General features: G+C 37.6%; 2 protein-coding genes across 3 annotated transcripts; one reads left to right on the top strand and one right to left on the bottom strand.

The window, feature by feature from the left end:
• Positions 1–1,659: 1,659 nt before the first annotated feature.
• LOC306849795 (small ribosomal subunit protein mS25-like) lies at positions 1,660–6,582 on the top strand. Of its 2 annotated transcripts, XR_013782369.1 has the most exons (5): positions 1,661–1,900; positions 2,175–2,281; positions 2,358–2,445; positions 3,826–4,100; positions 5,544–6,582. XR_013782369.1 is itself a non-coding variant. In XM_079385113.1 (4 exons), the coding sequence occupies exons 1-4, from the start codon at positions 1,767–1,769 to the stop codon at positions 4,016–4,018; spliced, it is 522 nt and encodes a 173-aa protein (XP_079241239.1). In that variant the 5' UTR covers positions 1,660–1,766; the 3' UTR covers positions 4,019–5,358. The 2 variants fall into 2 exon arrangements, 1 of the variants encoding a protein (XP_079241239.1); XM_079385113.1 differs by lacking the exon at positions 5,544–6,582 and having other exon boundaries at positions 1,660–1,900; positions 3,826–5,358.
• Positions 4,247–21,384, bottom strand: LOC306849794 (rabenosyn-5-like). Its single transcript, XM_079385112.1, has 12 exons — positions 21,212–21,384; positions 19,506–19,762; positions 15,483–15,614; positions 15,208–15,308; positions 14,689–14,734; positions 14,441–14,602; positions 12,254–12,507; positions 9,808–9,878; positions 9,598–9,684; positions 9,404–9,506; positions 9,190–9,294; positions 4,247–6,512 (listed from the first exon to the last, which is right to left on the bottom strand). The coding sequence occupies exons 2-12, from the start codon at positions 19,666–19,668 to the stop codon at positions 5,517–5,519; spliced, it is 2,220 nt and encodes a 739-aa protein (XP_079241238.1). The 5' UTR covers positions 19,669–19,762; positions 21,212–21,384; the 3' UTR covers positions 4,247–5,516.
• Positions 21,385–27,907: the final 6,523 nt, after the last annotated feature.

Here is a 27,907-nt window from a genome sequence, read left to right as displayed (position 1 = left end):
GTGTGTCGGTGTCCGATCAGAGCATTTATGAATCACTCTCTCCCTGATATCAGAAACAGTATGAATCAGTATGAAATATCACAGTTCTACGCTGGCTATGGGCACAGGCCAGATATTATTGCTGGAGGGACACTTTTGCCGACCATTGCTGTAGGTTATATATTTTTGGATTTGTTAAATATGTTTGTCTGACACTATGCGTTAATAAATCATGTGTTTTTAATTATGATGCAGAATAATTTTTGATAAATAAGGGATGAAAAAAAAAAGTTTTTCTGGAGTGCATGATCTAAAAATGTTTATTGGTATATACCATGCAAATAACACTTTATATAAAGCATATTCAAATTGAAATATTATAGCTGGGCATTAAATTAGGGGAAGGCGTGGCCTAATGGTTAGAGAGTCGGATTCGTAATCCAAAGGTTGCGGGTTTGAGTCCCCGGCCGGCAGGGATTGTAGGTGGTGGGAGTGAATGTCCAGCGCTCTCTCCACCCTCAATACCACGACTGAGCTGCCATTGAGCAAGACACCGAACCCCCAACTGCTCCCCGGGCGCCACAGCATAAATGGCTGTCCACTGCTCCGGGTGTGTGTTCACGGTGTGTGTGTGTTCACTGCTGTGTGTGTGTGTGTGTGTGTTCACTGCTGTGTGTGTGCACGTTGGATGGGTTAAATGCAGAGCACGAATTCCGAGTATGGGTCACCATACTTGGCCGTATGTCACTTCACTTAAAGTTAACAAAAGTAATAAAGAAAAGAAAAAAAAACCCCCAACTAGGATCTAAATGACATGTTTTACAAAAAAGTGGCCCACTTTACTTGCAATCACCCTATTTTGTTCTATTGCATTTATTTTCTGCTATTGCTTGAAATGTGCTTATCTGAAGAAAAGATGCTTATAACTGAGCCCTGTGCCTCTGACTGCAATGTTTCTGCATTTTTTCTTCATTAATGTGTTTTTTTCTACAACTGGTGTACCTCAATTCTGAGGATTTACTGTTTTTTACACATTTTAGCACAGAAGCCTGAAAGTCTTTCTTGATTATTGTCATGTCATAAGCTATCATGATTTTACTGATCTCATGTATGACTTGATTTTTTTAATTATTTATTTTTCTATATGATTAATTAATAATAATTAAAAAATAATAATAATTGTGAATGTTCCACTTGGGGTACAGGATGTGCAAATTTACGATAAATGTTCATATATTTAGCATCTGTGAGTCAATAAAAATGATGTATCGATAATCGATACTCCTGAATCTAATGTTTTGAGGCATCGTCAAATACTTCGCTGTATGAGAATCGTGATGAAACAGAATCGTGATGAACCGTCTGATTTGAACTTGAACCCAGTCAAACATCTTTGGAGAAATCTGAAATTGGCTCTCAGTGTCAATGTGCAATTTCACTCTTTTCTCTTTAATATTTTCTCCTTTGTATTTTAAGGCGTTTCATGTGTTTTTTTTTTTTTTTATTTAACATGAAGAAATAAAGTATTTCACGCCAAATTTATGCTTACTTTTTTATTGTACTTTAAATCATTACGTATTTAATAATTTAATTGTATGTAAATTCTTTTGATTTAATCTGTTGGTCCCAGTGCTAAAGTGTTCTTCTCCAGTCCTCTAGGTGGCGCTAGACGCTGTGTCTGGGTTGAAAAGACGTTGTCGCGAAGCAGGAGCAGCATGAGCCGATGTATTGGGTTCACGTCTTTGGATCATTTAGTGACATAATTTGCACAAATTTATAGTTTAATCATGCCGATGAAGGGAAGATTCCCAATACGGAGGACACTAGAGTATCTGCAGAAAGGAGAAGTCGTGTTTAAAAAATCTGTGAAGATTATGACTGTCAATTATAACACACATGGAGATCTGAGTGAAGGAGCAAGGTTAGCTGACTTTATTTGCCATGCATGCAAGCAGATTTGGGTTTTTAATGATTTTTTTTATTGAAAGAGTGTTTTGTGTTTTAAATAACCTGAAAGTATTTTGATATCTGCATTAAATTAGATTAGTTAGAATGAAATAAAATGTGAATAGAAGAACATTAACTACATGTAATCAAGAAGTTTGTAGGAGAAAAAAAAGGACAATAATTGTTTACAGATACAAAGCCAGCCGTGTATGAGAAGCATGATGTTAATGCATAATATTGTTTGACAGGAAGTTTGTGTTCTTCAATATTCCTCAAATCCAGTACAAAAATCCCTGGGTTCAAATAATGATGTTCAAAAACATGACACCCTCATCCTTTCTCCAATTTTACCTCGGTAAGTCGTTTGTTTCTTTATTTTTAATATTGTTTTCCCTCGCTGTGGTGTCTTCTCATTTTAATGCTGTGTTTAGATGATGGAGAGCAAGTGTTGGTGGACGTAGAAGGAAAAGACCACAAAGACATTATGACCCATGTGAAGATGATCCTTGGCAAGTCAGAGTAAGAGGCATTTATGCACTTGGCAGCCGCTTTGATCCAAAGCAACTTATTGTGTTCAAGGTATAGATTGAATCAGATTCCCAGTAATTGAAGCCATGTCCTTGGCATTACTAGAGTGCCGTCCTCTAGGGCCACTACATCATTAAGTAGAGTTTTGTGTGATTTAAAGTTAAACGCCATTTTGTTAATTACCGCATATTGTGGCACTCAAATTCGCAAGGGAAGTTTCTTCACTGCGACTGCCGTACTACATACAGCCAAATTCAGTGTGGGATCAACTTCCTAAATCAATTTGACATTAAGACTTGATAAAGATGCTGTAACATCAGTTTGGACGGCATTTTCTTCTAGAGGTAATTGGGTGAAGCTAATCCCACACTGAAATTGGTTTAATGTATATGTAGGTCAATACGTTTGAGGTTTAATTTACATCGAAATAAACATCATGTTAAGTTTTTGACATCATTTTGATTTGCATGTTTTACCTGATTTTCAACATCAATTGTCCACTGGGTAGTGGACAAGTGGTCAAGTGCCCTAAGAAGCGTATGAATGGGTCCGTGAATCATTGACTCACCTGATTCATTCAGTTCTGCTGTATGCTCCTGCAGCGATGCACAAACATGGCTTTGATTGGAAACATTTTTGTTAGCAAAATGGAGCAAAAAATACAAAATTGTCTTTATAGTTTGTCATTAAATATTAACTTGTAGTTTTTTAAAGTTTCCCTGACAGGAAGAAAAGTCTGCCACAGACCATGCTAACCAAACAGTTTATATAATCGCTCCAACTGTGTGTGTTTGTCCGAGGAAGACTGTGCTGTGCAACCATTAGATGCTCAAAAATCCAAATCAGACACATAATTAAAAAACTATATTATATATACTAATATATTACTTTGATTAAAAATATATTTGTTGCTTCACAGTGACGAAGCTCAGTAAAAAAAAGAACCTAATTTAAGTATTATAGTGATAAGTTAAATAGTAAGTTATCTGAAACCGCGGCATTTTGCCATTTAAGTGCTGGCTGGGTGTTTAACTTTTTTTGTTGTTGTTGTTGTTTTGAAATATCCATTTTAATTTTCAGTTAAATTGATCCAGTAAAGTAATCTAATCTCATTGGCTAGATTGTATAGACCCTATAACTTCCTATGGATAGTTGGCCAGTGCACATGTCGATCAGAGGTACTAGCCTAAGCGTAAGTTTACACTAAAATATGTAGAGAGCAAATCTGAGGTTCTATCAGAAATCATTTTAATGTGCATGAAAGCTTTTAGCACCACCTAGTGTCCAACCAGTGCTAATACCAGTATTACCATTTGAACGGGTCCCTTGTCTGTACTCTTGCTTACCCTCTATGTCTCTTTCTGCCCACAGTAAAGTTCTTGAAGCTGAAGCTCTGGCTAAAATGGAGTTGTCTAACCCCGCTAACTTTGGGCCCAAGAAATACTTCCTGCGGGAGTGTATCAGTGAAGTGGAGGGCCAAGTTCCTCATCCTGGTTTTGTCCCGCTTCCCAAAGAGATGACTGGCAAATACAGAGCTAAACTGGCTGCAGCCTCTGATGAGTAGAGACTGTTTGGGATGAATGTGAAAACGCATTGGACGCTTAAAAAAAAAAAAAAAAATTGTAATGGTCCGTAACCTTTTTCTGGTGGGTTTGATGAGCATGATTTTATGGAAAGCAAACTTGCAAAAAAAAAAAAAACGTTTATAAAAAAAAATTTTATAAATCTTGATTTTCTTGAGTGAATACCTACAAAATTAATACCTAAAGAAAATTCTCACCACATTTTCATTCAGCGAATGAAACTGAATTTTATTAATTGTTAGTGTTACATTTATGATACCTGATATTGCTCAGTGTAAACACAACATTATCCAAAAGTTATTGGATAGGTTGTTAGTCACAAGATGCTTCTCTGATGACAAAAACAGAAATACAACTACAAAAAGCATTACATTCAGCCACAGCGTTGCTGTCTGTTCTCACTGTCCAGGAAAGCCTTGAGTTAATACAAGACTGAACTCATCAGTTGTGTTTCCATGTCTTTTTGAGGTGGGTACACATAAATGAAGCATTAATGAAACATGCAAGAAAAATTTAGGAGATTTAACATACAAATAGCACAGCTATTTAGAGGAGCAGCAGGCAATTATGATGACCATATGCATAGGTTTGTTACTTCAACACTGGTTTCCATAGCATTAGATGTATTTGTATAATTGCTAAATCATTTAAGTGCAACAGAAATCAGTACTACTGATGGTATAAAACAATGCAAATATATACAGACTAAATTACAGACATTTGACACTGATTAGGCAAATCTGTAATATTAAACAGATTCACCCAAAAATGTATAATTGTGAGATTTTTGTTTTTGACAGCATCAAATTCAATTGTATGGACAAAAACAGTTGAAACCTTCTTAAATACATTTTGTGTTCCAAAGACATAGAAAAACGTGAAATGATTTTCATGTTTGAGTGAACTATTCCTTTGATGTTTCAAGGATAGAAATAAAGAAATCAGGATTTCTATTTAGTGAAGTGCTGGTTATCCATTAGATCAATATAATAAAATATAGTAATAAAAAAAGTTCAAAGCTGCAGGTGTGCGTTCATGCAAAACTTCGATACATAAACTTAGATTTTCTTAAAATTCTAAAGCAAAATGTATTCTGAATCAAAGCAGCAATGTGCATGAAATACTGACTTTGTTGAACAGACAATCTTAACTTCAGATATTTCAACCACTTCCATAAAACTTACCCATTTATATGACTTAAGACTACATTTTAAGATTTTGTTCACATAAAATACTTGAATATTTACCAATCCTAAGACTTACTGTTTTTTATTTATTAATTAAATTACAAGTTTTTACCAGAAATTAAGTTGTTCTGATCAAGAATGGTCTGTTCCTACTACTATGCGTTCTTGCAGAAACTTCAAATTAGTTTTATTTTTTTGTCTAGTGCATCAGTAGCTTGCCTTACACAGTTATCTGTAACTGAAAACAAGCCTCATCAATTACAAAACAAACAAAATAAGTTTGTGACGGCCACTATTTTTTTCTTTTCTGCTCTTGTAGTGTTTGTTGCAGCTCCTTTAGGTTCTCTGACAAAAGCTCCACTTCATCAGAACGTCCGCTCAGCTTGGCGTCAAAGATATATGCCCGGATGTTATTGATCTGTTGTAGAAGTAGCTCTTCCTCAATCATGTCATCGACTGCTGTGCCATCCTCATCATCCTCTTCATCAAACGGATTGGTTGAGGCAGCCGGAACCTCATCGGAAACCTCTTTAAAAGGGTTACCTCTATCTTCATAATCGTCATCTTCAAAAGGATTTCTAGGAGACTTCGCTTTACCCGTATCTGGATCTTCCACTTCATCGTTTTCTTCCTCAAACGGGTTGTACTCTTTCTTTCCATTGGATGTCTGAGAATTTGTCGGTGCTTCCTCAACAGGAGAGAAATGCTCCTCATCAAAGGGGTTTCTGGCGGGTGGAGTTGGTGTATGTTCATCTCTTTGCCTGTCTAAGGGAGGAGAGTTTCCTAATAGACGTGACAAAGACTTTGAAGACCCAGGGCTTCCGATCAAATGTTTTCCCAAGTCACCTTCCTCCTCTTCTCTTTTCGGAACATTTTCTTGGTCTCTGAAATCCAAGGAGGAGATTTTAGATTGGGTTCTGTGCTGGAGCTCTCTTTGCTGCAGATGTTCGATTTGTGTCTGCTGCAGGTCGGTCTCCTCAGCCAGCCTCTGTGAAAGCTGGATGGCTCGACTGGTCTGCTGAGCATCAAACTCGTCCTGCAGCTGCCGCAGGTTCTCCTCCAGCATGGCCACTTCATCGGTGCGGTTTGCGGAGCGCGCCTGCCGTAAGAACGACTCTATGTTGTTGATCTGTTGCAGGAGAGGGTCGTCCAGCTCAGAGCGAGTATGCAGAGTGTCTGATTGTGGCAGCCAGCCACCGGCTTTGGTCATGCGTGGACCTGGAACATCCTCGTGTGCACCCAGGTTATTTTCATTTTCCAATCGGCGTTTATGTGCCTCCAGGCCTGCCTAAGTTGCATAAGAAAAGTAAAGTGTTACAATATGACCTGCAAAATAATAAAAATGCTTTTTATGCACCATCTTTTTTGTAAAAGTGTTATTGTGCAAGAATAAAAACATGATTAAGAAATTCATATCTAGACTACAGATTAATCAATCAGAATCCAGTGCTTCATTGATCCGATTCTTAAAATAAATGCACTGACTTGATTAATCAAATTCAATGACCGGTTTGTTTAAGCTGAGCAAGTTCTGCGCAGGACTGATCATCAGGTGCGATTAATTCAATATGTTCATTGGATCATCTCACAGGAACCTAACACACAAACTGAGTAATTATGTGGATATTTGTGTGCATTAAAGTCACTTCCTCCTGATTATTTTTATTTTTCCTTGGTATTCCACTGGAACAATATGAAAAAAGACAACATATACTGTGCATTTGTGGTCTGCTCACCCGATTTAATCTATGATATATCCAATTATTAATTCACTGGAATGCATGCAAATTATGGGAGTAACGAGAGATTCTTGCATGAAGCATCATAAGGCATAATACACATATTGCAAGGATATACAGGTCCTTCTCAAAAAATTAGCATATTGTGATAAAGTTCATTATTTTCTGTAATGTACTGATAAACATTAGACTTTCATATATTTTAGATTCATTACACACAACTGAAGTAGTTCAAGCCTTTTATTGTTTTAATATTGATGATTTTGGCATACAGCTCATGAAAACCCAAAATTCTTATCTCAAAAAATTAGCATATTTCATCCGACCAATAAAAGAAAAGTGTTTTTAATACAAAAAAAGTCAACCTTCAAATAATTATGTTCAGTTATGCACTCAATACTTGGTCGGGAATCCTTGTGCAGAAATGACTGCTTCAATGCGGCGTGGCATGGAGGCAATCAGCCTGTGGCACTGCTGAGGTGTTATGGAGGCCCAGGATGCTTCGATAGCGGCCTTAAGCTCATCCAGAGTGTTGGGTCTTGCGTCTCTCAACTTTCTCTTCACAATATCCCACAGATTCTCTATGGGGTTCAGGTCAGGAGAGTTGGCAGGCCAATTGAGCACAGTAATACCATGGTCAGTAAACCATTTACCAGTGATTTTGGCACTGTGAGCAGGTGCCAGGTCGTGCTGAAAAATGAAATCTTCATCTCCATAAAGCTTTTCAGCAGATGGAAGCATGAAGTGCTCCAAAATCTCCTGATAGCTAGCTGCATTGACCCTGCCCTTGATAAAACACAGTGGACCAACACCAGCATCACTGACTGTGGGTACTTGACACTGGACTTCAGGCATTTTGGCATTTCCCTCTCCCCAGTCTTCCTCCAGACTCTGGCACCTTGATTTCCGAATGACATGCAAAATTTGCTTTCATCTGAAAAAAGTACTTTGGACCACTGAGCAACAGTCCAGTGCTGCTTCCCTGTAGCCCAGGTCAGGCGCTTCTGCCGCTGTTTCTGGTTCAAAAGTGGCTTGACCTGGGGAATGCGGCACCTGTAGCCCATTTCCTGCACACGCCTGTACACGGTGGCTCTGGATGTTTCTACTCCAGACTCAGTCCACTGCTTCCGCAGGTCCCCCAAGGTCTGGAATCGGTCCTTCTCCACAATCTTCCTCAGGGTCCGGTCACCTCTTCTCGTTGTGCTGCGTTTTCTGCCACACTTTTTCCTTCCCACAGACTTCCCACTGAGGTGCCTTGATACAGCACTCTGGGAACAGCCTATTCGTTCAGAAATTTCTTTCTGTGTCTTACCCTCTTGCTTGAGGGTGTCAATGATGGCCTTCTGGACAGCAGTCAGGTCGGCAGTCTTACCCATGATTGCGGTTTTGAGTAATGAACCAGGCTGGGAGTTTTTAAAAGCCTCAGGAATCTTTTGCAGGTGTTTAGAGTTAATTAGTTGATTCAGATGATTAGGTTAATGGCTCGTTTAGAGAACCTTTTCATGATATGCTAATTTTTTGAGATAGGAATTTTGGGTTTTCATGAGCTGTATGCCAAAATCATCAATATTAAAACAATAAAAGGCTTGAACTACTTCAGTTGTGTTGTAATGAATCTAAAATATATGAAAGTCTAATGTTTATCAGTACATTACAGAAAATAATGAACTTTATCACAATATGCTAATTTTTTGAGAAGGACCTGTATATGGCTGGGTGTCATCCAGTCTATAAGCTTCTGCTGGCTCATAATTCAACAGCCTTCTAGGTCTTTCCTGATTATTATTTTTTACGATATAAACCAACCCTCCATTTAGTCAGATCATGTTCTCTCAGATTGTAATAGATTTAGATGAAACAGGATCTGTTAAACATAGATAGATGATAATATATGTCACAAAATAATTGATAGTACAGCCCACAATAAAAACAGTGCCCTCAGAAGACATAACCTTTCAGCAGACACAATCAGAGAACTGTTGTAGAAAAGCTTCCTAGGAAATTTGGTGTAAGGAAATTAAAGCCCTAAAACTGAGAAACAATGAAGAATGTGTACACAAATATGTGCAACGTGTGACATACAATTTAAGCTCAAAAGGTTTTGGAATTGAGTCATTAGAATCACCATTGATTCACTTAAGGTTTTATAAAAAAAGAAAAATTGTTTAGCAAAATAAAAAGGATTGATATGAGAAACCGAATAGCATCACATTGCTGTTTAGTCACCTGTCTCTCCTGCTGTGTCCTTTTCTCCTGCTCCTCTCTTCTCTTCTCTTTAAGCTCATCATATTTCTCCTTGGTGGGGAGCGACGTCAGTCCCAACAGTTTCTCCTACAGGTGTAAGTGTTGAACGGAGAATTTGAGCTTCCATATTTATATAATTTTACCCACAAGTTTGTAAACCTCTTGCAGATTTCAAAAATGTCAATAAACATTTCACCTGTATAAAAAGTGTAGCTGTGTAGCGCACCATCCTTTGCAGCTGCAGGGCTTTCGGGTGAGGCTGGACCTCTTCTTTTAGTCCGAGTGTGAGTATCTTCTTACTAGTGCCAAAACCCCCCCACAGAAATGCATTCTGTGAATCCTGATTTAGACATGTCCATCACAACACAGTACGTCTTTAGTCTTGCCTACCTCAGAACATCAATGAGCTCATAGTATTTCTGTATCTCCATCCTTAGAGAAGCAGCATTCTCTAGATTACAGGTCATCTCCCCAGCACTACACAATACAGAGAAAACTTTGGAGTCTGGCAATGTTTGGGATGTGGCGTTAGGTGTTAGAATATCATTAAAGAAGTGAACAAATGTACATTTGTAGTGCTTTTGCATTTGTAGGGCTTACTTGAGAGACTCTGCCATGCGAGTGTACTCTGGAGCCTTAGCTTCAACTTTCTCCATACATGTCCTTAACCTCTGCACAGCAAAAGCAAACAATACTATGACTAAAGACTACAGGTACATCTCAAAAAATTAGAATATCGTAAAAAAGGTCAATATTTTTTGTCACTCATTTCAGAAAGTGAAACCCATATATTATACAGATTCATTACACAGAGTGAAATATTTTTATAAGCCTTTATTTCTTGAATTTTTGATGATTATGACTTACAGATAATGAAAACCCAACATTCAGTGTCTCAGAAAATTTGAATAGTACATAAGATAAATAAAAAAAGGATATTTTAAAAAAATGTCAGGCTTCTGAAAAGTATGTTCATTTCTATGCACTCAATACTTGGTTGGGCCTCCTTTTGCATGAATTACTGCATCAATGCAGCGTGACATGGAGGCAATCAGCCTGTGGCACTGCTCAGGTGTAATGGAAGCCCAGGTTGCTTTGATAGCGGCCTTCAGGTCATCTGCATTGTTGGGTCTGGTGTCTCTTATCTTCTCTATGGGGTTCAGATCAGGCGAGTTTGCTGGCCAATCAAGCACAGTAACAGCATGGTCATTGAACCAGCTTTTGGTACCTTTGGCAGTGTGGGCAGGTGCCAAGTCCTGCTGGAAAATGAAATCAGCATCTCCATAAAGCTTGTCAGCAGAAGGAAGCATGAAGTGCTCTAAAATTTCCTGGTAGATGGCTGCGTTGACTGTGGACTTCAGAAAACACAGTTGACCAACACCAGCAGATGACATGGCAGCCCAAATCATCTCTGACTGTGGAAACTTCACACTGAACTTCAAGCAACATGGATTCTGTGCCTCTACACTCTTCCTCCAGACTCTGGGACCTTGATTTACAAATGAAATGCAAAATTTACTTTCATCTGAAAAGAGGACTTTGTACAACTGAGCAACAGTCCAGTTATTTTTCTCCACAGCCCAGGTAAGATGCTTCTGACGTTGTCTCTGGTTCAGAAGTGGCTTGGTAGCCCTTTTCCTGAAGACGTCTGAGCGTGGAGACTCTTGATGCACTGACTCCAGCTTCAGTCCACTCCTTGTGAAGCTCTCACAAGTGTTTGAATCAGCTTTGCTTGACAGTTTTCTCAAGCTTGCGGTCATCCCTGTTGCTTGTGCACCTTTTCCTAACCAAATTCTTCCTTTCAGTCAACTTTGCATTTAATATGCTTTGATACAGCACTCTGTAAACAGCCACTTCTTTCAGTAATGACCCTCTGTGACTTACCCTCTTTGTGGAGGGCGTCAATGATTGTCTTCTGGATCATTGCCAATTCAGCAGTCTTCCCCATTATTGTGGTTTCAAAGAATAAGAGATACTCTGAATTTATACTGTAGGGATGGTCATTAATTGAAACTCAAATGTAAATATTCTAATATTTTGAGATACTGATTTTTGACTTTCATGAGCTGTAAGCTCTAATCATCAAAATTAAAACAAAAAAACTTTTGAAATGTTTTACTTTACATGTAATGAATCTAAAATATATGAAAGTTTCACTTTTTGAAATGTTACAAGAAAAAATAAACTTTTTCACAATATTATATTTTTTTGAGATGTACCTGTATGCTGTGTATATTAAGAGCTACCATTACAAAAATATATAGCTGCAAGCAGCAATCATCAGGGTCCAATCATCAAGCAACAATGGCCCATGTGGATGTGATACAACTGCCATACATCTCTTCCAATATTATGTGTTTTTACTGTAAAGTCAACAAGCATGGAGTCTCCACTGGTATAGAAGGGCTTAATGAAACAGTTGACCAATTTATATGCATTTATTTATTAGTCATTCAGGACTTTTGTTCAGCATGGTCTAATATGTATTATGAAAATGTATGATGCATTTGTTATATTAAACTATTGGCTGCATGAGACATTACTGGTCATTCAATATTTCAATACTGGTCATTCAATATTTAATTACACAAAATCTACACATCTGTGCATTTGCTCAAACGATTTGTTAAAATCAAAAGGTGGACAGTGATAGGGGATCATTAGCTAATGTAATTGCCACTTGTGCATTAACTCTGTCTACTGTTGTTTTACACAAAGTGGCTAAAATAATAAGGCCATCCAAACTCATTTTGACAAGAAGAAAGAACACCATTTAGCACATGTAGCATGGCAGTTCTAACTGGTAACACTTTCGCTTTCTCTCTTTTGAGTATGTGAGAAAACATGGCTCTCTTTCTGCCATTTTTTCCATTGAGAACATCAAGAAGTGTTTTCCAAAAACATTCACTTCTAATGAACACAGTTGGGATAAATATGTGATTTACACATTTATGTTTACTCTGGGATAAAAAAAACCCTAAGAAAACTAATTAAATTATATTAAACATGATGTTTAACAAAAAATGTTTGACTCTAAAGTTTGTACCTCATAGAGTTTGACGATATCAGGCATGTGGTCTTTTTCCTCTAGCTTGCGCTGATGCCGGAAAAGTGCGTCCATGCAGTGATGGCAACAACGTACACGGTCCTCGTCTTTCTCCTCCAACACAGAGGTGACAGATGAGATGCTGCTAATGGAGCTGCGGCGAGAAGTCTGCTGCGTCACTGGGCCTGCAGTTCCAGGAGACCCACTCTGGCCAGGAGCCCACAGGGCCTCCCTTGTTCCACTGGTTAATTTATCTGAAAGCACATTATAGTACGTTCTGAAACTGACCTACCTGCTCGAGATGACCAACAAGTAGTTAAAGCTACTTCATTTAATGCCAAAAAAAAAAAATCCCCCTAGACGTTTGTGATATGTTTATGCTAATCGGAGTAGCATATTGTCAGGGTTTCTGCAAGTTTTTAAGAAAATATTTTTTTTTTGATAATTTTAAGACCCAATTACAGAAAATTTAAGGCATCAATTGAAGGGTCCACAAGCCATAAAAATGTTCTCTGAATGTAAATGTCTATGGAGCACACAATAAGTTGCATTAGCTGCACTTCATGCATGCAGTATTTAATGCCATGTCTGCTCCAATTCAAATCCTTAATTTGTTGAAGGGTGAAAAGGCAGGGTAGGTGATATGGTTCAAAAACATTTTTTGTTATGCTGGTTGAATGTCTCTTCACATCCAGATAGCAATCACTCAGTTAAGTGGTCCAAGTGTATTTATATAGTCTGTGGAAGGCATAGGACCATAAAATGTTCGTCCAATCATATTCCTCGGTCTGAGGATTACGATAGGCTGTCCTACCTGTCTGTCAGCATATGTATTTGCATACCTCCACGCACCCCGTTCACGCAAGCATGATACGTCATCAGCGCGTTTCATTACGCTATTGCAGACCGAGCAAGAATGAAAGGCAATACTGTAATATTATGCGCTTTATACTGTACTGAGACATGAGGCAATCTGACAGCGCCGGGTAATCCACCAACAACGTGTCTCATCGTGTCGCTGGTTAGCCTTAGGTCTGCCTGTGTGCGTTTGTGTGTTTTGGAGGAGGTGTGGCTTTGGACAGTGATTTGCAGTGAGGGTGGGATCTTATGCTTTCAAAGCTAGCTTTCTATTGCTAGTCTCTCCGAAATTGCCTACCCTACCTTTAAGGCATTTTAAGACCTGCAGAAACCTTGAAAATATAAACATCAAACTACTGCAGTCAAGCCGTATGCCCCCTTGATGTGAGGAACACCATTTGTATAACTCACAGAGTTTCTGCCAATATCACAGTGAGGTCAGGTTCATGAACAAACAGGTTGATCCAGTACACCAAATCTAATTGAATCATGTGTAATACATCTTGTCCTGTGTCAGCAATCATTTTAAATAACCAGTCTCTCAAATGTTTCTGATACTTTGTCTCTAAAGATAGAGTAATTTAAGTCTAGTGATATCTGCTTTTGCTAACTCTTCTGCTCCAACCAGTTTGCAATTTGGACAGAAGCAGTTCTCGAAGCAACAGTACACTGAACTAAGAGCATGTTCGAAATACTGAGAACCAATGAGTGCACTGATACTATGGGTGTACTGGAATCTGACTGAGGGGACAAAATGTAATGTATAAACAAAATCAGTTAAGAAATATGTTTATGACTTGATTGTTTTATCTGATGGGGGAAAAGGAAATTGAGTCTATTATAATAGCCGTAAGAAGCAATTATGCACAGGAAACATGTTTAAAGACTTGGTGGTATGACTCTGACTAACATTTAATTTGGAATATTACAACATTTTACAAAAAGAACTGAAAAAACTAACACTAAATCCCCATCCCCTCCAACTCCTTGCAGGTACCGTGAGTTACTGCGTCAGATATGTCACTTTACTCTCATGTGAAACAAACAGCCCAAAAGAACTGCTTCACAGAAATCAACTGGACCTGCCATCACTACTGTATAGACTCTCCCAAATCAGTAACATATCGGATTGCATTTCAGTTAGAATGCTGTCTTGTATCTGTCAATGCAGGCAGTAGACAGAAAGGCAACTCACAATTTTCTAGAAAAAAAGCATATGCAATCTATTCTGTGCAAGTCAAAAAAGGCAGGACACAGGATTTACTGAAGAAAATCTTAATGAACAGTACTTTCAATTTAATCTAACATATTTATACATGTGTAACTCACATGCCAGTGGCAGTGGAATAAACTCTGTGCACTTTCTGCACATAATGGAGCCACAGAGTCTGCAATGGTGGCGGCGGTTGCGGATGTTGAATTTGCCCCCACAATCAGGGCAAAATGGCACATCTTGATCGTTCACCCATGATACCACTGACTTCTCAAGTGCTGAGAAAACAAAGTAGTATAGTAATCACATTTCAAGTCATTCTTTAAATGGTACCAAGCACATGTGTGAGATTTTGTTCACATACATCTTATTTGCGCTGCATCCATGTTGGTTCTGTCAAAGGACGTTAGCTGGGAATGAAAAGTAAAGTAGTAATGTTAAACAATTTGAACAAACGGACAGTTCTATTCAAAATTTTATGAATAGATGTGAATCCAGATATTTCTAGCTATGCAAGTTTACGTTCCAAAATGTGTTAGAACACATTTTGAGTATTTGCTGCATTTCAAGCTTTGGCACAAGGGGTGCTACGGCATAAGTGTAAACTGAAAAGTCGGTTTTGTCTTTCAGGTCAACTACTGTAATATATTGCAAGTTTGCTAGCTTCCTGAATAATAACATTATATTTTTTATATTTTATAAATAATAACTTAATGCTCCTTTGAGTACTGAAGTTTGTTACAGCCAAAGTAACACAAGAACAGACAAAGCATGTACTGTACAACAAATCCTTGCACTTGCAGTGTGCATGGCAAAGCATTCATGTCTGTTTTCACATACGCAATAGACAAATAGACAAAATACACAATAGACAAATATTCACCTTTTCCAGTCGTATAATGCATTTGTTGACTTCAATAACATAATGGTCAATTCTTGCAGCTCTCTGCTTCTTGAAAAAATCCAAGTGACTGCGGGTGGCTCCTATTTTAACAGAAGACTTATTACAGTCTGACAATGACAACTGTAGTTAACACCTTATGATACAGGACCAGCGTGTCTTGCTTTGCATCATACATTTTTATATATATAAAAAAAATCTTGCTTTGTCTTAATTATTATTATGTTTTTATCTGTCTTTGGTAGTAGGAATCTTACCGAGCTCCTGTGGCTCCCACATGTAGGGGTCCACTCCTCCATAATAAAATGACTCATAGCTGCTGTCTGTCCGCTCATCTCCATCCCGCTTTAACAGCTTGTCTTTGGCTTTCTTTGCCTTTTGCACCAGGCCTGAGAAAACAACGTGAAAAATGCTTAATTGAACATGTCAGTTCCTCCACTTACTAGAAAACTAGGATGTAAACTAATATGGTGTTTTAGAAGAATCAGCGTATGCTGCCTAAATACATACTTTTGCATTGGTTTAGGTCCTCAATCTCTGTCGGTGTATAAAACAACAAGCTTATAGCATGCTCTCATTTACTATACCTCAGATCATAAACCGTTTTAGATGAATGCTGAGGCTTTTTAAGTTGGGTGGAATCTGCTATCTCTGGTCCAGTTTATACTGGCTTCCATGGCTGCAGAATGCTGTGTTTTCCTGCCAACTGGCAGCCCGGTGTGTCAAAACACTACTGGGAAAATTGGCAGCAGTGGGACCACATAGGCCTTGGTTATGTATTGATGACAGAATTTGGTCCTTGGTGAAAAATAACTGAGGAAATCTACTATCCATCTTATTTTGCAACTCCGAAGTAAGCTATTTTCTTTAAATATGCAAGACTTCTGCTTTGTTAGCCACTAGAGGTAAGTAACTAAAGAATAACAAAGTGCATTAAACCGTAAAACTATTTGCGCTACAAATTAGTGTGTTTAATATTATGATAATTAGCAAGTTTGTTTGCCCATAAAATCTTTTAGGAAATTATATTTAAACTTATTTGGCTTGCTGTCCACTGATGAGGGGCTCAATGAAGCAGCTTCAACTCGAGCTCTGATATACCTCCACAGAGACTTAATAAAGGATGATTACAAAGGGCAAGGTATGGAAGCATATGTGTAGGAAAATTCAATTTGAAATGTAATATGCAAAATGGAAATGCAATATGTAAAATGGCCATTTATTTCTGTATTTAAATTTACATTTTCCCATACATATGTGCAACATTTAGTGCAAAATGAAAATTCAATTATATAATTTAAATTTGCCATTTTCTACACTAGTTTTAAAATGCAAATTAAAAACTTGGAGAGATCTGTAATTTTCATCGTAGGTACACCTCAACTGTGAGAGACAGAATATACAAAAAAAATCCAGAAAATCACATTGTATGATTTTTGAATAATTAATTTCCATTTTATTGCATGAAATAAGTATTTGATCACCTACCAACCAGCAAGAATTCTGGCTCTCACAGACCTGTTAGTTTGTCTTTAAGAAGTAAATAAAATTATATCGGCTATATATCGGGCACTCCATGATATTGGCATCGGCTGTCAAAAAACCCATATCGGTCGACCACTAGTCGGGAGGAGCCGAGTCGGATAATGCTTGTGTGTGCAAATGGTTAATAAAACATATAATAATACATTAAGATATTAATAAAGAAATATATTAAGATAAAGGGTGACACAGTCTAAATTCACCCAGTGCTAAACGACACACGTAGACATGTAAATAAGATATTATACTTGCATTTTAGAGAGCTTCATTGTTTATAATGGAACAATGTGAGATTGCAATAAATGTAAACGTTTTTTAGTGATTACATGGAAGCGCTACTTGTTTGCTTTCTAGGCTATAATCAATTCAGAATTTAAATAAAAGTTGTTTTCGTGCTGCTAACAGGACCTACAGTCACAAACCCTGTATGCAGGGGTTCAAGTTTCAGGAGTGACATATCCTGCATCCCTCATATAAATAAGGTAAGTTGCTTAGCCTATATCTACCGCCTCAATGGCATGCAAGTATTTCAATTTAGTAAAAAAAAAAAAAAAAAATCGCTCCTCTTTATAACATGAGGATCACGTAACTTATGTTTTCTTTTTCAGTTTATATCTTTCTCTTGTTACAGTGTCTAAACCAGTACAGTACAGACTTTCCTCCATCTCATCCGTTCTCTTTTTCAGTCACTCCTGACACTTTGCTGCATACAGGGTTTGTGTAAGTTGGTCCTGTTAGCAGCATGTAAATCAAAACCTTTATTGAAATTCTGATTTGATATTTTATATTAACCATTTGCACACACAAGCATTATCCGACTCGGCACCTCCCGACCACAGACGCAGGTTTACAAGCCACATTTTCCTGCGTTTTTCAGTCAATTTCTTGACTTTTCCTCCCTTATGAACAACACTTTTATACACAAAAAAAGCTCCTTGTGTTTTCTCCGTTTGACCGATCTGAGCATCCATAAACAATGCAAAACACAGGCATTTTGAGTTTCTGCTACTGATTATGGAGAAAAATCACTTCCTGCCCTCCAGCTGCATTTCGCACCACAGCCATGACGTCATGTGCAAACAACCTATTATCACGCGGTATTATGATGAAAATGCAATCCCAAGTGTCCTACCCCTAAGTCTAAATGCATTTAAGAAAACAGCATTTCAATTATAATTTTGCTACAGTTTTTGCTTGGACATGTTAAACATATCTAATCAATTTGGGTAATACATTTTCATTTTCATTTTCCAACTTATAAAGCTTTCAAATATGTTTTTAATTTGCATATTAAAACTAGTGTAGAAAATGGCAAATTTAAATTATATAACTGAATTTTCATTTTGCACTAAATGTTGCACATATGTTTGGGAAAATGTCAATTTAAATACAGAAATACATTGCCATTTTGCATATTACATTTCAAATTGAATTTAGCTACACATATGCTTCCATAACAAGGAACCTAGGATGAAGATGGAAATTTGGAGAGGTGGAGGGATGCTGAAACAGCTGAGACTGAAGAGAGGTAAGCAGCTGCCTATATACTCTGGTTGCTGATTGGAAGATTAGATGGGCTCGCTCCTCCCTAACTCCCTAAGGAACTTCATTAAATTAAAATAATAAGATAAAAAATACCAGTTTGCAATCACACAGCATAACAGACTGTTTTTGTACAGCTAAAATAGATGGGAGAGAATGGCACCGGATGTCTTGCACAAATGGCACTCTTACATTAAAATGAAGGTGGATAGACTTTCTTTCAAATAAGCATGACTTAACTACCAAAGAAATCCTTAGAAAGGATAACAATATGAAATTGATTATTTGTCCTGTGTTTTATTAAACCATCCTGCATCTAGGGCTGGGCGATAAGATCGCGATAAAATTTATGTCAATAAATATAAGCTCTGGACAGTTGTATTTACAGTTTTAAATACAATTGTATGCTAAAATAAATGTTGTTCTTTTGAACTTTCTATTCATCAAAGAACCCTGAAAAACTGCACACAATTGTTTGCAACAATGATAATAACAAATCAGTATATTAGAGTGATTTCTGAAGGATCATGTGACACTGAAGACAGGAGTAATGATGCTGAAACTGGTTCAGATTTACCAACACAGGAATAAATAATTAGGCTACATTTAAAAAATACATATTCAAACAGAAAACAGTTATTTTGAATTCTAAATATCTCACAATATTATCATTATTTTGCATCAAATAAAGGCAGCCTCGGCGAGCAGAAGAGATTTCTTTTCTTCTTAAAAATCTTAAAATGAATGGTAGTGTAGCCTATAATACATTCATTTTACAGTTATTATTATTTTTATATACAGTTCAATTTAACTGTAATCATGATAGTTGCACTGTAACAGACACATCTTGTGCACTGTATACCCGTGAACAACTGCATACAAATCACACCTGGGACTAAGTATACTCAATAAAAGACGCTTCAATTAAAGCCTCAAATCATTTTCAGTTTATAACTTCTTGCAGTACTGGGGTAGAGCACAATGACTGGTGCGTAAACTGAACATGTACATTCCTTTCGGACTGGAATCTCACTTAAGATGGGAGGAGGAATAAACTGTGAAGTCCACTTCGTATGGCACTTACGATCGAATGGAGCACAGCTTGTAATACATTTAGCACTGTGACAAAGGAGACACTATTTTTGTAATGGACTGTGAGAAATGGGAATCAATCTTAAGACTTAATTCCAGCTTACTTTTCAGCTGACCACCAACGTGCCGGTTGTCACCAGAGTGCTCCTCTTCATAGTGGCCTTGTAGTTGGTAAAATGACTGGAGGTCCTTCAAGCAGAGTGGGCACAGGAAGCCCTCCTTCACCTCAGCTGAGTCTTCGAATGAGGGCGGGTAGATGGAGGCCATAAGGTGGGTTTGGATGCGAGAGGTTGGATCCAATGCTTCTCAGTTTATGAGGCACCTGTGTGACAGCACCGGCCATGCCAGACCCTCTCCATCACTCAAACAATAACACATGCAAAAATATATTAATATTACATAACCAATCACGTGACTTCTTCAAAATAAAACACATTTATATCATTTTAAATATTTGTAACACATCCTGTTATATCATTCAAGTTTAAAGATTAACAGATAGCACATGTACGTCTGCAAGGTGTCTGTTAAAGATCACTTGATCTGGAAAGCATCTGCTGTCTACAAACATGTGACAGACGTCTGTAAGATGTCACTTTTACATTACATTCTAAATCAAACATCTTATAGACCATCTAATAGACGTTTATTTGACATCTAAAAGGAAACATCCTATACACAAATTGCAGATGAGCAAACACTCTAAAAAAAAAAAAAAACATCTTCCAGATGTAAATGCAGACGTATCCGTGATGTACATGTGCTATCAGGGTGGGATTTCCATAAAAATGGGACACTTATATATATTTAAAAAAAACACACACACATTCGCCTGCATATTAAATGCTTTGTTACAATGTCTAGATCTTAATTAGGCACTTCCCCTTAGATAAGGCTTGATTATTAATTATTTTATGGACTTGCACAGTTCAGTTGAATGATAAAGTTTACCCTCTTTAACTTGACGCTGTCAAACTGAAGCAAACTGTTTGCTAAAATAATCAAAACATAACCAACAACCCTGAAATAAGAATGTACAGTTTATCTGTCAATCAGATGCGCATTCATTAATATATCATCATTGGTCCGATTCTTTTCTATTAATACAATAAAGTAGCATATGATCTATATTATAAATACCTTATACTCTTGTTATTAATAGGCACTAACTAACAATGGACAAGAGTATTAATTATTTGTAATTTAACTTTAACCAAGATGGACAAATGTGCAAAAAAAGATATTCGCTTATTCATGGTACTTAATCAAGTGTTCATGTAAACAACTTTGTTGTAAAGCATTAGTAATAACAAAAATCACAAGTGCCATCACAAACCGCATTAACTTACATGCAGCCTGCTTACATCTACTACTGACATTAACACCTTTGTTTACACTTACAAATGTGTTTTCTGCTCGGACAGCAGTTTTTTGTTCATTTATTGTCTTTTGGTGGTAAAAGAAATACTGACAACTTAATGTTATAAATGAGTTTCTATGTATATATGTATTTTTATACAAATTGAACATTTTAAATTCGAGTTGTAGGCACCTGTGAACAACTTAATGTTAATGTTATAATCCAAAAGCACTGGGTTTTATAGAGGTTGGACAATTTTAGTGTTAAAATCGATACTAGATAATAAATAGATATTATTATATTTTTTAATTGTGCGTTAACCTGAAAGGATTAATCAAATATACAAATGTGCAATCTGTCCTCTATTGTAAACATGCTTGCCTATGTGTTAGTTTATCAGCAGGCCTAATCTAAATCACACTGAAATGAGAAAGGAATAAGTTTATCTACCTTTTTCCTCAGCGACAAGCTCTTAAAAGCATCTTAAAAGCGAATTCTTATAAATATGGAGAATAAACGCGCTTTAAATGAACAGTAAAGCGCTGATCAATCAGACGATCGTGTGACTCGGTTTACTAGGCGTGATCACAGGAACACTGAGCGGAAACACACAGCACATCATCGCGTCAAAATAAAAGTCCCCTCTTTATGTATAAACGTCTTGATACATTTCTAATTTCTTCTTCTTCGTCTCTCTCTCTCTCTGAAAATTTTCATTAACAAAATGTTATAAATAATCAAAGTGTATTTGCACAAAACTAATGAAAAGAAAACTTATAGCTATTTTGCAGGCTGGTTTTAGTGAGGTTTTGACCACTTCTTCAGCTGGCCAGCTAAAACCAGCCAACCAGCTTAAGATGGTTTTAGCTTCTTTTTTTTTTTTCAGCAGCTCACCCTTTATTGTCACAAACACAATTACAAATGAATAGGGAGGGAAAGGGGTGCAGAACAGAAAAAGACAAAGGAAAAAACAGTGCATTAAAATGAAGTGAACAAACAGAGATTGGTAAGCTTAGATATCAACGTTTTCACTGTAAGTCAAGAAATCAATCAACAATTAATGTTGTTGCAACGTGATTAATCATAATATCAGTTAATTTCTGATGATCTCTCACTCAAAAAATAAAAATTCACATTATGTTTGTGAACGGGCATTCGGTTACAAACAGGATGCAAACTATTGCCAAAAATCACCATTTTAAATAAAAAAGGTCATTTTTGTGTGATGTAGATCCAATTCATATATCAATACAAAAAACACTTTTTTTATATATATTTTTTTTTTTTTTTGATGTTATAATAGTGATTTTACACTGTCTAAATATAAATACAAAAGCAAAACACATGAAATGTCTATATTAGGGAGTGTAGACTCAAATGAGCCAAAAATAATTACAAATACAGCCACAGGGGTGCATTAGGACAAACAAACAATAAACAAATAAAATCAAACGATAGGCCTAGATAAAAATAACTTTATACATTTTTTCTTATTAACACAACACACCACTGTTTTTTAGATATTGTTAAACTTTAATGCAATATTATACTGTTGTAAAGTTGAATTGATACTAGTCATTCATTTGACATTCATAAACGTGTATGACAATGACTAACAAAAATCATTCAAGGATTCTTTGTCAGGATCCTGCCCTGACAGTCTTGTCTGTCCTGTCTTTGTTTAGTGTATCTTTGTTCATTTTGTGCCTGAGCACATGGCTGTGTCTTTGTTTGTGTTGGCCATGTGCTCCCCATGTCCTGACCCCTCATTTCCACTTACCACACCCCCTTGTTTAGTCCTCCTTTACTTGAGTGTGTTCACCTGATCCTTATGTGCTCTGCTCCCTTTATATTGTGCTCTTTTTCCCCTCTCGTCTTTGCTGGTTTGTTTTGTGCTTATCTGTCTAGTCTGGTCCTGTAATTATCTTCTTGATAGTTTTTGAGCTGGTCAAGATAAAGTTTTTGTTGTATTTCTTCCCAAGGCAGGAGCCTTGCCCTGCTCTCTGTGTCCCTCCTGGTTGCTGACTCTGGTGCTTCTGTGGTTGCTCCAAGTGCCAAGCCTCTGCTTCTTTGAGCTCTTTCCCTGTTGCTGTAAAGTCTGGAACTGTCTCAACTCGGACCAACCTGTTTTCCAGTTGTGTGCTCTCGACCAAGCTGCTCTATTGTTTGGACTGTGTCCCCACCTCACCTTTCTTGTGCTGTGACTTTGTTTCAATAAATATCACCCCCCTGCTCATTCTGCATCTGGGTCTTCCATGGCCAAACCCTGACATTCTTACATGTGTAGCATTAAAACATAGAATGTAATGTAAATTAGAAGGTGCTGCCGGAAAAAGTATTATTTATTTATATTTGTTTTCTATTATTTAGAAACCGTTCCTGCAATAGGCTATATTCACACATCCCTGACTCACATCTAACCAGCTTGGATTTAGGAAATTTCATTTTGTGTATTTTTAATGAATTTTTGAAATATTCAAATCGATGTAACATTCTGGGGTGCATTTCCCAAAAGCATCATTAGCTAACTACTGTGTCAGCCTTGCCTTGTCTTGCCCTGTCTTGTTTGGAGTTATTAAAGACTGTACTCCTCGTCTGCGTGTTCCTCGTTCCTCCCTCCTGTGTGCACCGTGACAACTACGGTCGTTAGTTACGCTGAACTCTATTGATAATGACAGAACTTGTGAGTTGCTTTTGGGAAACACACCCCTTGTCATTAGATATTAGCCCTAATTTTCTGATGTAACAATTTATAAGCTCAAAAGGGAATTGTATATAAATAATTACGATTAATTATGATTAATTACAATTATTTATATCGGCTGACAGTAATAACTGTTGCAGAATTAAATTGCCATCAGCTGATCTGTCCGTCCAGCGAACATTCAGTGTAAGTTCGTATCAACTCTAAGAAAAGGTATTTCCTTGGCCACAGAAAATACTTTCCTATTAATACATTAGAGCATTGTAGCAAGGGTCAAAATCGTAAAGGGACATTTAATATGCAAGGCAGAATCAGAAACTCATGTAATTTGTGCACACAACTTTTATTAACTAAACACTAACGCAGACTAGTCTAACAAACAAACATACATACGTACAATCACTCATACATGGGGAAAGGGCAAATGATGGAAAACCAGAGAATGCAGTTATGGAGAAAGTCATTTAACCACCTGAGTAAAACCATCAGCGCCGTTTATAACGGGGTCTATAACTTATACTAAACCTCTGTTTCGTTTAGTTAAATGTTATACTTGCACTGCCTTTGGTCGGGTCGAGTGTCCGGAATGCAGTCTCAGATGAAAGTCTTAATGATTTCAAAGTTTTGGACTCCCGATCACGTTCTTCCGGGTTGAAGAGTGATGAATTCCAAAGATGTTCTCAGGTAGAAATGTTCTTCCAAGTATTGAATGGAAAAAGAGCTAATAAAAAGATCTGCTGAGGTCCAAGGAGCTTGGTTGAATGGAAAGACGAGGCCGCAAGGCCTGGCACAAAACTTAGAGGGTCCAGAAAAAGTTCTAGCTCACATCCTCTTAGGATCTAACAAAACCGCCGACTGCTTGGGCATCTCTGAAATGAGAGCTTATCTGCTATAGAGGTCACACCTCTGGGGTGTCAAATACCCAATAGAGTCCTGGATTTTTGGAGTGAAAGTTTTACGATTCCTTGTCTCTGAACATGGTAATTTGCATAGGTAATTCACCTGGGTTAATGCACAAACTTTTAAAGATTCTTAGTGTTAACATGTTATTTCTTCCCTACTCTGTTCCCTATAAGAAGGTTCTTCCAGGTTAAAAATAAGGTTAGCGCATGCGCTGATTAAAAGGTGAGCGCGCGCAGGGAGAGGGGAGGAGTTGTGAATGGGTGTGAGCTGATGTGATGGCGGCAATGGATGTAATAAAGTGTTAGCTGAATAAACGTCGTGTTTTATTTAACTTAACATGGTAGCAGAGGATGGTTATGTCTCTCAAGTAGTCCATTGCTCCAGGGACTGTAACCAGCTGTTGTTCTTGTCTCGATGTTAAAGTTTTCAGCCATGTCTCTGATCTCTTGGTTGTTGAATTCCCCTCCATTATCACTGTACAGCTTCTGGGGGGCACCATGGACACTAATCCAAGTGTGAATGAAGGAGTTGACAATCTCAGATGACTTCTTTGTTTTCACAATGTTTCCGGCGCTGAAACGTGTAAAGTGGTCGATGATGTGAAGATACCATACACCTGGTTCCAACTCGTGCAGATCCACCGCCACTGTCTCGTTATATTCCGAAGCCATGGGCAGCCCCACAGCAGGCTTTGGCTTTGTCCTCTTGTACTTCTGGCATATTTCACAGTCATAAACTATTTGCTGTAGAATAGTAAGGCAATCTTTGTCCTTATTTCCTGAACTTTGAATGAGTCTCTGTAGCCTGTCTGCCGATGCGTGGCCAAACTGTTTATGGAGCTTCAGAAGGACTTTGCGTTTCTCATCTGGAGACATATTTTCTGTCACTGTTAGAACTTCCTCTTCAGTTTGATCTTTTTTGGTGTCTTTGTCTCTGATATCAACACAATAATGTCCAGAACTAGTAAATTCAAGTGGAATAGATTGTTTGAACATTACTGCACTGTCCTTTTCCATGTCCAAAATGGTCCCTGCTTTCTTCAGTGACGTTTTACTCAGCAGGAGTGGAATGTCAACCTTGACAACTTCCGTTTCAATTAGGCATTTTGTCAGTCCTATTTTAGCTGGTAATTTCACATTTCTTGTGGAATATACCAAATTCCCATCTCCGAACCGAAATGGTCTGCAACTGTGAGTTTCTGTTTGCATCAACTGGTTCACTTGATCTTGAGTGAGGTCATCAATATAGTTTTCCAGCCATTTCTCCCCACACACAGTACGGGTACAGGCAGTGTCAATAATCGCTGATCCCAATGATTCAGTCATGAATATCTCGGCATCTGACATTGAGGCCTTTGTAAACAATGTGATGTTACATTCCTCAATATCTGCATCATCAGTTATTCTTACTTGTTCCGTTTTCTTGTGTGGACAGTCTTTAGCCCAGTGAAATGTGGACTGACAAATAGCACATCTGGATCTTTTACCGTATTTATCAAGTGGATTAGTCCCTGGTAATGGCTGCTGCTTTAGTTGTCCACTTTGAAACGTTACGTTACGTTTTCCTCTTCCTTGTGATCTTTGTTCGGTGAAAAATGCCACGTCCTGGTTCACTTGTATTCCGCTTGACGAGACTGTCGATTTTCCTCCGAAAATCCGCTTTAGAGCCGACTTCATGGATGAAAACTTCAACTCTGAACAGGCCGTCAGTGCTAACTGTCTGTTTTTTTCGTCGAGGCAAGCCGTGTCTAGTAGCTTAAAAGCCAGCACAGCGTCAGGAAGCGTCATATTATACTTTTTCATCCGGTTGTATCGCTGTTCGAAATCAATTATGTAGTCGGTCATGGAAACCGAACTATTCTTCGTTATTCCATCAAAATACGAATAGGCTTCATATGCGCGATCCTTTTCCTCTTTTAGGAACACATCATCCAGCTTAGCCATTAGCGTTGCCATACCATTATTACTGTCTAAATCCTCCGCAGGTATTTCCATCGCCGTTTCACGGGCTCTCCCCTCAAGCCCCAAGGCAACAGCGAGGGCTTGCTTCTTTTTGTCAAGTTCGGTAACCCGCGTCCAGATATTAACTTCATTTTTCCAACACTCGTATGGCCTGGCTTCATCAAACTTCGGCGGAACTTTATAACTAGATGCCATCCTTCAACCATCCTCACAATAATGTCCAGAACTAGTAAATTCAAGTGGAATAGATTGTTTGAACATTACTGGTAGCAGAGGATGGTTATGTCTCTCAAGTAGTCCATTGCTCCAGGGACTGTAACCAGCTGTTGTTCTTGTCTCGATGTTAAAGTTTTCAGCCATGTCTCTGATCTCTTGGTTGTTGAATTCCCCTCCATTATCACTGTACAGCTTCTGGGGGGCACCATGGACACTAATCCAAGTGTGAATGAAGGAGTTGACACTTAGGACACTAATATGTTGCATAGGTATCGACATGTAATATTCACTCTCAATTAGATCATCCGAAGACGAATTGATAGAGACTAAACATGACGCAGCTAAAGTGATATTAACTAGTGATCTATCATAAGCATGCAGAAAACAGTGTACAATACACAAAAACATATACAAGAACAGTAATAATATACACAATGGCCTGAAGATATGTGTGTTCATTCAAAGAAAGGTTTTTCTATTAATTAATTAGAGAAGATTCCATTTCTCTTTCCTAAGGGGCAAAGAAGTGAGTTCCCGCACTCCTTTGAGCAATAAAACAAGTGTTATCAGATGGGTTGCCATGGAACCAGAGACCTGTTCTGCCTTCTTAGGTGTTAGATGCATTTCGGGGGGAAGGGTCCACAGACCCTCATAGTTGGCCTTTTAGTTAGGTGAGGGGGCATAAGAGATTATTTGTTAAATATAACAAATATTTGTGTGTCTGATTGGTCCAAATGTTACACCGATGTCATAACAGAGAATTCTCTGTTTGTCTTGTGACAAATAAACTTTTAAATAATAAAACCAAATACTTCCCAAAAGACACTAACATGTCTAAAATAATTAGCAAAAAGATGACAAATATTTTAAAACCAATTTTCTGAAATAAAGCTTGTGAATATGTTCAGGTTTATGTAAACTCATGCATTAACTCATGAAAGAGAAATGAATCGAGAGTTTGAATAAAGCTATATGTAATAGCTTTATTCAAACTCTCGATTCATTTCTCTTTTCTCTTATATATATATATACTGTATATATATCAGTACATCATCCTGAGTTGAAAATCACAGGCATTCTTAATATTGTGGACTTTACAAAACCAATGACTGTCTCAGAGTTGAGCTGGTGCAGGCAATTAATTCTTTTCCTAATCAGAAAGCCATAGGCCCCAATGGGTTTAAGGCAGATGTTCTTTTTAGATCCCAAAAAAGGCCTTTGATTGAACTGAATGGTTGAACATGTTTTCTGTGTTGGATCGATTTGGCTTTGGTGACAAATTCAAACTACTGATAAAAATGCTATATATTCTTCTCCTAAGTTTGCAATACTTACTCATTCAGAAAGGTCTGGTTTATTCCC

This window comes from Barbus barbus (genome assembly GCF_936440315.1).
Source record: "Barbus barbus genome assembly, chromosome: 29".
NCBI lineage: Eukaryota > Metazoa > Chordata > Actinopteri > Cypriniformes > Cyprinidae > Barbus > Barbus barbus.
This window is presented reverse-complemented; position numbering and strand designations above follow the sequence as displayed.